The following is an 11,963-nucleotide window of genomic DNA, read 5'->3' on the forward strand; positions in this document are numbered from 1 at the left end:
AATCCAGATTGAACTCAGGATTGGAAATTGGAAAGAGGAGATTTGGCCCGATCCATAGATATATGACTTGGCCATAATAAGGTAATTTATAGGCCTGATATTCTATATTCAAATTTCAAATTGTATGTGTCCGGATGGCAGAATTCAGTACTGTATCTACAAAACCCCCTGTAAATGTTTCACGTCTGGTCAATGTTAGCATGGTGTTATTCACTGTCAAAAGATGGCAAAAAAGAAAAAAGATAATAATTAGGGGTGCACCGATATATCGGTCGGGTATCGGTATCGGCCGATAAGTGCCTTGTTGACTGCTATCGGCCTATCGGCCGATAAGCTCAAATGTGCCGATAGCAGTCGCCGATAAATAACCATCAATTTGTGTAGCGTCAAAAGGCAAAAAAAAAAAAGTTCACTCGCGACCTACCTGCACAACGCCTGCAGTCCCCCACACACAAGCTACTGCATCAGTTACTACTTATGCTTAACAAGGCATTCGTTTTGTGGCATTAACGTTATATAGTTAGTGTTACACGGACAATAACATCAGCATATTATTATTACCCATAGCAGCAAGGCATTACTCCGAGTCCGTTCATAGCTCAGTTCCATTCCGTTGCAGCATGAGCTACCGGGAGGCAGAAGACTAACTGGTGAAAATGTGATTTACGTTGGAATACTCCTTTGCCAACTTGCTGTACTTTGCTTGCAGGTCTGCAGCCATTATTGCTGGATTATGAATAGCCCCAACTTTAGCCAACGTAACGTTATGGCTAAACCTTTAACATTAGTTAACGCTAGCTTTCGGTTAGCTGTTCAATGCTAATAACACAACCAAGCGAACCCATCAGAGCTCCCCATCAACACCGCTCTGTCGGGAGGATGGCATTTAAGAAAGTATCTGCTGTTAAAATGACACAAACATTCGTTTTGTGGCATTAACGTTATATAGTTAGTTACACGTTCAATTACATCAGCATAGTATTTACCCGAAAATAGCAAGCAAGCCGTTCATAGCTTGGTTCCATTCCGTACCCAACTACCCATTCTGCAATCTGTTAATAAAGTTTTCAACCAGACAAATGTATAGAAAGGCTTTGTTTTATTATAACATTTGTTGCAGTAAAATCATTGTGTCTCGTTTGGCCATCCTGTGGAGCGCGCTGGTCGGCGGGCCGGGCAGCTAACGTATTAGCTTGTTGTGGTTCTGAGTTTGACTCGCATTCTCGCAAGCAGATCAATGGCGGCATGCCCCAGAAGTAGAAAATGAATAAACGCTTGCCGATTGGTGGTAAGAACAGCAGGAGGTGGGTGCTAGTGGTGTGGCGTAATTGGCCGAATCGACTGTCAATCAAAATGGTTCCATTGCATTGGTTGAAAGCTCTGGTTGAGAGAATAGTATCCCGCTGCAGGCCGCCAGAATGGTTCCATTGCATTGGTTGAAAGCTCTGGTTGAGAAAATAGTCTCTGCAGGTCGCCAGACGATACTGGGAGATAGTGATACCATAAATTAAACATATTTCTTGATGTTTCCTTTTTTTAAGTAAGTAAAGAGGCCTACAAATACAAACACACATACAAATATACAGTAGTTTCATAAAAAAAAAAAAAAAAAAATTAAAAAAAACATTAAAAAGAATTACAAATACTTATTTTTTGCCACAAGTATCGGTATGGGTATCGGTATCGGCCGATTGTGTTAGTTGAACAATCGGTATCGGTGGCCAATTTTCATATCGGTGCACCCCTAATAATAATAATTTATATTCTCCTTTGGTTCATTACAATTTACTCAAGCATAGTAACAGACACAATATTTCCGACACTGCAAATACATTCCCTGAGGTTCATAGAAGTCCCTAGATACCATATAACATTTGGTATGTACTTTAAGGAGACATTTCTGAAAATATGACTAGGGGCTTAAGAGAACCCACTGAAACACGGGTTATTAAAGAACCCACTGAAACACAGGTTATTAAAGAACCCACTGAAACACTGGTTATCAAAGAACCCACTGAAACACGGGTTATTAAAGAACCCACTGAAACACGGGTTATTAATAAGAACCCACTGAAACACAGGTTATTAAAGAACCCACTGAAACACAGGTTATTAAAGAACCCACTGAAACACAGGTTATTAAAGAACCCACTGAAACACTGGTTATTAAAGAACCCACTGAAACACAGGTTATTAAAGAACCCACTGAAACACGGGTTATTAAAGAACCCACTGAAACACGGGTTATTAAAGAACCCACTGAAACACTGGTTATTAAAGAACCCACTGAAACACGGGTTATTAAAGAACCCACTGAAACACGGGTTATTAAAGAACCCACTGAAACACGGGTTATTAAAGAACCCACTGAAACACAGGTTATTAAAGAACCCACTGAAACACTGGTTATTAAAGAACCCACTGAAACACAGGGTATTAAAGAACCCACTGAAACACAGGTTATTAAAGAACCCACTGAAACACTGGTTATTAAAGAACCCACTGAAACACAGGGTATTAAAGAACCAACTGAAACACAGGTTATTAAAGAACCAACTGAAACACGGGTTATTAAAGAACCCACTGAAACACGGGTTATTAAAGAACCCACTGAAACACGGGTTATTAAAGAACCCACTGAAACACAGGTTATTAAAGAACCCACTGAAACACTGGTTATATATCGTATAGCATCGCGTCCCGCTCTGAGCCTTACGAGATACTCATATCTCCTGTGATACCTAATGTATCTCCCACGAACAAAAACACATGCACCCCACCTGTATGGGGCCCCGCCCCTTATGGTGGCCACCGCCCATATAACCATGACCCTGGTCATGAAACACCCTTCCTCTATTTTCGTCCCAGCGTGTTGGATGCGTGCACCATACGAGCTAGCGGAATGAAAAGATTAAGGAAGATTAATAATGTTGGAAGCTTACCGGAGGTTGCTGGCCCCTGGCATCTTCGACGCATGTTTTCGGCGACACGACGGGCCTGTGATGTTCCTCGTTTGATGACTGCACATCGAGGTTCAGCTGTACAAGGCTGGCTGTCGGGCCAGCTTGTACTCAGGTAGGCCCTGTGTCTTCAGGCATGGGTATTAGTGTTAGTAATGCTGGTTTGTGTTGTTAACACAACCTTGTTGTGTGTTGGCGCCAGGGGCAAGATGGTTTGGTGAACGTTCTCTGCAGGGAACGGTTTCCAAGCTGTCTTGGGCGTGCTGCTAAAACATCTAAAGCTATGCTAACATGCTATCGCTACTGCCGCATGCTATCACTACTGCTAATTGCTATGCTGTTTTAATGTCTCCGCCGTGAGATGTTGTCACTCTCCCGCCTCTTGCCCGGTTCATCAATGAAGGTCAGTCGGTAGCTGTTGTGGGGTTTTGAGTTCTATTTACCTTTTTCGGGTAAATGGGTTGACAACGGGGTAGGTCGTGGCTAGGTTCTAGCCAGGTATTACCTTGTGTTCCGGCGGGGTTTGTTGAACGGTGTTCCCATCTGGGTTGGCGTCGGGTAGTGGGGCTATGGGTCCAGCCGACATGGTAAACATGTTGCGTGTCTGTGCACAGGCAATTGTTGTCTTGGGTTCCACATTGCCTGGCGTTAGGCTGCAGTAGTATAAGGGCAGGGCCGCTTGGGAGAAATGTGAGGCCCTGTGCGTTTTTAGACGCGAGGCCCCCCGTCTCCTGGGGCGGCCCTGTGTAGGGGGCTATTGTTTCATTTTGTCACTCTGCTATGAGAAGGTCTGTCTTGCTACAGCTTTCTCTCCTCTCAAACCATTCATACTGACGGTCAATCGGTATACTGGGGGAGTAGTGCGGGGGGGGGGCTTTGTTTACCTTTTTTGGTAAATGGGCTAAACTAGGGCTGGTGTTCTGTTGTGAATATTTTGAATGAAGACGGGTCTGGTCCGTCTCCCCTTAAACTTTGTGTGTATGGGTTTGCTCATTCTACAGTTTTTGTGGTTTAGCTCTTTTATTCATTTAACCTTTTCATGGTCCACACCACAGTGGAGGGTGCTGTTTGCAATCACCACTGGTGCTCCATGTTAACGTCAGTCCTTTGTTTTTGATATATTGAAACAATGCCCCGCCCGGCCGACACCATGGGTCGGCCTGGCGAGTGGCTGGTGGGCTGTTAAGGCTTGTACCGCCACGGTATGGAATTGGCAACGATTAGAACTGTGTTCGAATTGGTGTTTTTTCTATTACAGAAATGGTGTCTGGTGGAGGGGCCTTGAGGGCCGGCCGACGTCGACACATCGCGCACGGTGTTGGTAAACCACTCCGTCGAGGATGTTGACGTTATTAGCTTTGACCCAGCCGCAAGCTATAACCGCTCAGGGTTCCCCTCTCCGCAGGGGATTTTGGTCTTCTGCTGGAGCGCGGGCGGTATTGTCCTAGGCCCTACACCGCCTCACACCGCGCAGCCAGAAGAAGAGAGAGCACGGCCTCGTCAGCGGCGATGACGGGGCCCTCGACAGGCGGCCATGTTTCCCCCGCCAGTGGTGCCCTGGTTGGAGAATCGACAGGGTATCGCGAGGCCGACAGTCTTGGCGGCCGAGGGATCGGCCATTTTGGGTGATTTCGGTGTTGGTAAACCACTCCGTCGTCATTTTGCCGCGAGCAGCCCGCTCCCCGTTCAATCCTCTCTCTGGTATCCCCAGAAGCGGGGCTCTGAGCGTTCTCTTTTGGCTGCGGGCCGCGAACCTTCATTGAAGCGTATGCGGCCCCATTCTTCGCTTCTCATGGAGACAGGGGCTGACACCCAGTTGATGGCTGAGCCTGGGTCTGTCCGTGAGAATGTTGTGCTGTCAAGCGGCTCCCACACCTTGAACTGTGTTGGTTGAGCCTGGTGTTACGTCTGTCAACTTAAGTGTTGTCAGCAGGGGGGCTCGAAACCTTTTGAGGCACACAGTGCGGGCTTCCCCGGCCTCGCCTTCGCCAGGCCAGGTATCATGTTGGTGCTCCCACTCCTGGAATATTGGCAAGTGGTCGCAGCTCACATGGTTTGGGGTGGTAGTGATATCACTGCAGGGCTACGGTGTGTAGGAACCCATGGGGGCCTTACACCTTGCATGTCCGGCTGCAGAACGACTCCTTCAGCATGTTCTGGAGGGGTGTTCAGTGGGGGGGCTTTTTTGATCGGAAGCCCCCCGTATCAGACAGGCCCTTTTTCTGTCGGGGTTCCCCCTTGGGTGCGATTGCCTCGTGGGTGGTGTCAGGGTCAGGTGTTCCGACACGGAACGCGCTCCTCGCACGATTCCAGGGTTGTCTTCGCACAGCGGGGGGGACCGGGCCAACTATCTACAGTTCCTGGCGGACCTGCGCCACGTGACGGCGGGTGCGTTGGGAGTGTCGTCACATATGACTACGGCAGTACCATATGTCGAGGTAGATGGAGAGAATGGTGAGGCGGGGACTTGTGTTTACACAACCCCACCCGTTTTCAGGTTTGGTACAGACCCTGTTGTCGGGGTCTCCAGCAGGGACAGCTCTGGTCGACGAGATCCAATCTCTGTGGACGAAGCAAGCCATCGTCGTGGCGTTCTCCTCCCGGTGTTCTCTGCCCGAGAAGTCGGGAGGGAGGGGTGTAAGACCCAGGCTGGACCTGTCCCATGGGAAGGTTCAGCATTTTTTGGATCGTCTCCTACCTGTTGAACACTGTCAGGTGGGGGTCTGGTTCTCCTCCATAGACCTGTAGGATGCGTATGCGCATCCCCGATCTTCCATCCTAGGGCTTACCTACGCTTCCTTTGCAGGGTTAGCGTATGAGTACCAGAGGCTGCCGTTCGGTTTTCTCTGGCTCCCTGCATCTTCACCAAGTGCGTGGAGGCCGCACTGGGGCCTCTGCGTCATCCGGGGTTACGGAGTGTTCTGCCCTGATGACGTTCTGGTCCTTCGCGGTCAAGGTGGATCGTCAGGTCTCGTACCAGGCAGGTCTCTACCAGCCTGGGGTTGCTGTACACTGGATGTAGAGTATTCCTCTTCCCAGTCAACGGTTGGAGGGCTATGGGCATCCATCTCGGAGCGTGTTGTCAACACGCTCGGGAGGTTCCGTCCTAGGACGGTTACGGCGCTGTCTCACGTCGCGTTTTCACCGACGCCTCCCTCGCTGGTGATGCGTCGGGCCAACGCAGTAGGGGGCAGCTGGCAAACCATGCTGCCCGGTCTGCGCTATGTTCAATGTGTTGGTGTTGAAAGCGGTCCTTCTGGTCCACAAATGGTGTTGATCAGGACGGACGATACGACGTCAGTGTCGTGTATCGACAGACAGGGAGGAGTACGCTCCCCCTGTCTGCACCAGGCGGCGGGCGGCTGGCTATGGGCGTCCTCCATCTGCGCGGCCTAAGGGCTCCCCACATCCCCGGCAGGGAGAATGTGGGTGCAGGTGTACTGTCGCGGGGCGGCCCTCATCCTGACGGGTGAGGATTGCGTCTGGACATGGCCAGGCAGGTCTGGGACCGATGCCGTGCCGCCAGGGATTCTTCCCCATACATCTGTTAGGTCAGTTGTTGGGACGGGTACGTTGAGGGGCGCAGGTTCTTGATCCTGATGGTGTTGCCATCTGGACTGCACATGCTCCCTCCACTGTCGCGCTTACGCGGGCAGATGACGTATGTTCCAAGTGTGGTGTAAGGCGGGGGGCCTGGACTCAGTCTCCTGCCCCCTGGTTGCTGTCCTTAGTTACCTCCAGTCTCTCCTTGTTAGACTGTCGGCTTCGACGGTGAGGGTATATGCAGCAGCTATATCCTCCTATCATGAGGGGTTTGAGGGGATGTCTTGTTCAGCCACCCTCTTGTGAAGCGTTTCCTGCTTGGCGCTCGACGCGTTAAGCCGGTGCAACGCTCCTTGGCTCCGACTTGGGATCTTCAATTGGTCCTCGGTCGGTTGTCCTTGGCCCCGTTTGAGCCGCTCGAGCGGGCGCCGTTGGGACAGCTGTCCTTCAGGACCGCGTTCCTTCTGGCTGTCACTTCCGCTAAACGCGTAGGTGAGCTCTGTGCTCTCTCGGTACATCCAGAGTGCCTGTCTTTTCGGACCGATTGCGGTGTCACTCTGCGACCTAATCCTGCTTTCGTGCCTGAGAATATCCGGAGTTCCTTCCGCTCCCGGGATATTGTGGTTCAGGCGTTTCGTCCTCCTCCTCACACTGGTGAGTTAGATGCGGGCCTTCACCTGTCATGTCCAGTCCGTGCTTGGGGATTTACCTCAGCCGTACTCAGGATTTCAGGGTTACCGACCAGCTTTTTGTCTGTTACGGTGGGGCTCGTGCTGGTAAGGCACTGTCGGAGCAGCGCCTGTCCCATTGGTTGTGCGAGGGTGTTACCCTCTGCTACACGCTGGCTGGGCAGGATCCCCCTGGGGGCGTCAGGGCGCACTCCACTCGTGGGGTGGCTGCCTCTGCCGCTCTCCTGGGTGGGGCCTCGGTGGAGGCCATCTGTGCTGCAGCTTCATGGTCCTCCCCGGGCTCCTTTGTAAGGTTTTTCCTCATGGACATGACCGGGGGTTCTGTCTCCCAGGCGGTTCTGGGGTCTGTGGCCTTTCCTGCTTCCCGTCCTTTGGTCGGGTAGCAGGAGTGTATGGGTATGGGCCGCAGTGTGTTGAGTCACACGTGGTTCCGCCTGTACGGTGTGTTCAAGGGGTTCTGGCTCCCTCTTATTCGCATTCAGGTGGAGTTGACTGCGCCCCCCCTTCGTTAGGAAGGATGGGGTGACAGGGCTCCCCGCACCCCTTGATGTGGGCTTACGGGTCCTCAGGGGGTACATCTGTCGGGTCTCGCGCCCGCTCTTCCCCATTATCTCGTAAGGCTCAGAGCGGGACGCGATGCTATACGATATATAACGATAGGTTATGTAGATAACCTAGTTATATTAGTATAGGCTAAGCGTCCCGCTCTGCGCGCCCTGAGTTCCCTCTTGAGGGATCTTTTCCTGGGACGGGTTTTGGCGAGGAAGGGTGTTTCATGACCAGGGTCATGGTTATATGGGCGGTGGCCACCATAAGGGGCGGGGCCCCATACAGGTGGGGTGCATGTGTTTTTGTTCGTGGGAGATACATTAGGTATCACAGGAGATATGAGTATCTCGTAAGGCTCAGAGCGGGACGCTTAGCCTATACTAATATAACTAGGTTATCTACATAACCTATCGTTATTTAGCCCATTTAGTACCCATTCTGCAATATGTTAACACTTTAATCGCCGATGACGTGTTTAGACGTCATTCCTAGCCATGCTCATTCTGCCGAAGACGCCGTAACTCGTCTTTGATATCAATAATTCAAAAATCTGTGATCGAAATCATATTTCTCCTCCGGAGCCATGAGATGTACTGGTGAGCTCCACTCAACTGTCTAACGGTTCGAGAGCGCCATCTGGTGGCCGATCGGTAGATCGGCCAAGAGGGAGGGGCGCGCCAAACAGGAAGTGCTCATCCATATGTCGTCCGGGCACTCGCGATCGGTAGCCGGACTCCATCTCAACACACTGGATGATCAATCGCTCGCCCTAACTCAATAAACAACGTTATTTGGACGTATATAGTATTATACAACCTGGAAATGGTTCATCAGGATCAACATCCCATAATCGAAAACGGTCTACTCCACGCTGATCGTCCAACGGCGCGAGGAACATACGGTAAGATCCAGCGTTATTTTTAGGGATGCACGATAATTTATCGGGCCGATATCAGCAATTATGACGTCATCCCGATAAACTCGATAACGTTATTGATAGCTCCGATAACATATAATACATTTTTTGGTTAAAAGAAATCCGGTGTGGGTGGATTTGGATGAAGGGCGCTTGTTTTTATTATAGCCTCCTCCCGTTTTGCCAGTACTGTGGTAAAACTGATAGCGTGTGGTTTAGGAACAGGGAGTTTTTCACAAATCCAGCGCTCCCTTTCTTGGCTGTGACGTAGTCACGTTACATTCGGAGACAGACAGTCGATCTGCCAATTACGTCCCACGGCTTGCACCCACCTCTTCTTCTTACCACCAATCAGAAGCTCTCGTTCGTTTATTTACCTCCGGATTGTCAGCCATTACTCTACTCGGAGCTAACGTTATCTCCCCGCCAGCCACATTGACAAGTACCAGCGCTTATACATTACTGGCAAATGTCTTGTTGCACTTGTGGCAACGAGCGTTGTCAGCATCAACTTTAGTAAAATAGACCCAGACTTTTGAACATTTCGTTCTGTCCGCCATTATGAGAGCAGAGCTGTCTGTAGCCTACTCGGCAGCGCAGCACCAGTGTCTGTGTGTGTGTGTGTGGGAGGGGGAGAGAGCACAGCAGGCAGAGAGAACAGAGCTCCCCGCGCAGACAACTGCCAACAAGATTAGTTTGCGACATTTAAATTCCTCAAAAAAAAACTCCATAATTTCTCGAGTACCAATAGCAGTACTGATGACGTCGGAGCTTATAAATACTAAAAAAAAATATATATATATTTGATAAAAAATATATATATATATATATATAGTTAAAGGGGAACTATTTTACTATTTCTTTCACTATTTGGGCACTTTTACACAATTCCTGTGAGTCTATGGAACACCTCTGTAATATATATATTTTTTTTATTCATTGTTTTGTATTTCTAATCAAGTCCTCAAAAACAGCATTTTTCTACCTCAAGATCTCGAGCCGTTTTGAGCCTGGCCACCTAAACCACTGCGCCGCGGCGCCGGCGCCTGAACATTATCATGCAGCGGTGTCTCTCTGACATCACAAATCATCACATTTTCAGATGACTCAGTTCAGTGAGGGTGAATATTGTGAGAGGAGAATTGGAAGAATGCGCCAATATGAGAATTTCGAGACATATCATATTAATATAAGTTCACATAGCTAGGAAACAATGCTAAACACTCAAAAAGGCCATTTATAAGATAGTTCCCCTTTAAAAAAAATATTATAATACAATAAATATCGGTTATCGGTATCGGTATCGGCTTGAGGAGAATAAAGTTATCGGTATCGGTGTCAAAAAATCAATATCGTGCATCCCTAGTTATTTTCTAACGTATTCCATATAAACTGCTCTGATGACCATATGACCCACACTAGATGAATGGTATAATGTTGCCCACGGAATTATAAACGCCCCCTCGCCCATCCGGTCAATATCAGATGATACGTAGTAACTTCTAGAACCACGTCCAGTTGAATTTTTTCTTTTTTTTTTTAAACTTTGGCCATTCCCCTGGCTCTTTTATACGTTTATCGCATTTATTCTGGTCAAGGATGACCGACAGAAACAGGCTGAAAGGGTTCAGGTGGGGGGGAAGACACTCTGGGAAAGGCACGGCTGCAGTCCGGGATTCGAACTCGCTAAACCCCAGATCCGTGACGAGCACGGTTGTCCCCGGCGCCGAAATGGCACTCGCGGTACGTGGTGAGCTACTGGAGCTCCCCCCAGTTGACATTTTTTATCTCGCGCTGATTGCTATCAAACTGTATTTCATCATCAATATAATGCATTTGGAGCTATAAATCAAGTTCTGGAGAAAGCTGCAGAAAACGATAAAAACATACTTATACTTTAGACCATATTTTAGTATGAATATGTGAATGAAAAAGTATATCGTTGCTACACCCTGAACAATGGATATAGGACATTGAATGGGCCATAATAATGGCAATCTAGCAATAGAATTTAAAAAGTTATAGCCCTGCAAAGAAGGGGAACTTCTCCATAGACAAATAGAGCTGGCTAGGGATGGTAAATTATGAATTTAACCCATGGCGATCAAAGTGTTAATAAAATGTTCAATCAATCAATCAAAAGTAATCTACTAGTATCCATATATAGTAACCTACTACTAGTATCCATCTACAGTATAGTAATATAATAGTATCCATCTACTAGTATCCATCTATTATTGTCTATTTGTAACAGTTGTCCATGTGTCTGTTTCTTGTTTGATGTCGTGTTTACATAAGAATAGACAGACAGATGAGATGACTGAGCGCAAAGACAACAACATTCACCTGCTGACGTTACTCCGCAAACATACAAGCATTGAAATGTATTGATTGATTGACTGATTGACTGATTGATTGATTGATTGACATCTACTGTGTGTCTGTCTTTCTTTTATTTGTTCAGATGAGAAACGACTGACAGGCAGAACTAACTTGACCACAGTCTTCCCCCTCAAATGTCTCTTTTCTAGACTCTTTTTGTATCACAAACAGTACTGTATTTGTAGATCTGGTATGTCATAAATGTATAGATGTAGCAGTACTGTCTACAGTATCTGTATGTCATGTATGTTATTATGAATTGAAAATGGGGGACCCTGATGTAAACAAGAAGAAGGTCTTTCTCTGGTCTGCATCCCCTTAACAATTGTGTGTATTGAGCTGTACTGTACTGTACTGTACCCATTCTGCAATCTGTTAATACAATGTTCAATCAATCAATCAATCAATCAATCAATCAATCAATCAAACCGTTAGCCCGGCTAGCTAAAGGAGCTAACTGCCACATAACAATAACAATAATAATAATAATAATAATAATTATAATAATAATAACCCACATCTCGGACTCTCTCCACGGCAGTAAGGTAGTATTTCTCCGCCGTGGCCTGGAAGTCTGCAGCTCTGTCACTCTGCTCCGTCATCTTCAAGTATTATTTCATATAGATTCTATATTTCTCATTAGGAGAGCTAGCCGAGCTAGCTAGCTGTCATCACCCGGAAGCTGCTAGCTGCTGCTCTGTCTCCACAACAACACGGGGGGGGGGGGAACTCTCGCGAGAAGGATACGTCATTATGACAAGAGGCGGAGGGACTCTCGCGAGAAGGTCACGTCATTATGACAAGGGGGGAGGGAGGACTCTCGCGAGAAGGGCCACGTCATTATATGACAACGTTCACATGATGGAGGGGACAACGAGACTGGAGTCTGTCCACAAACTCACTGAAATTAAAAGACACACCTGG

The 11,963-nt window shown here is 48.0% G+C and overlaps 1 protein-coding gene across 1 annotated transcript in view; it reads right to left on the reverse strand.

Annotated features, from left to right (window-relative positions):
- Positions 1-11,692, reverse strand: part of LOC311223883 (melanoma inhibitory activity protein 2-like) — an 85,183-nt gene extending 73,491 nt beyond the window's left edge. The window contains exon 1 of the mRNA XM_084308645.1: positions 11,558-11,692. Coding sequence (XP_084164771.1) covers positions 11,558-11,641 — 84 coding nt within the window. The 5' untranslated portion in view covers positions 11,642-11,692. The remainder of the gene's footprint in view (positions 1-11,557) is intronic.
- Between the last annotated feature and the right edge of the window lie 271 nt (positions 11,693-11,963).

This window comes from Notolepis coatsorum (genome assembly GCF_963971535.1).
Source record: "Notolepis coatsorum genome assembly, chromosome: 2".
NCBI classification, from domain to species: Eukaryota; Metazoa; Chordata; class Actinopteri; order Aulopiformes; family Paralepididae; genus Notolepis; species Notolepis coatsorum.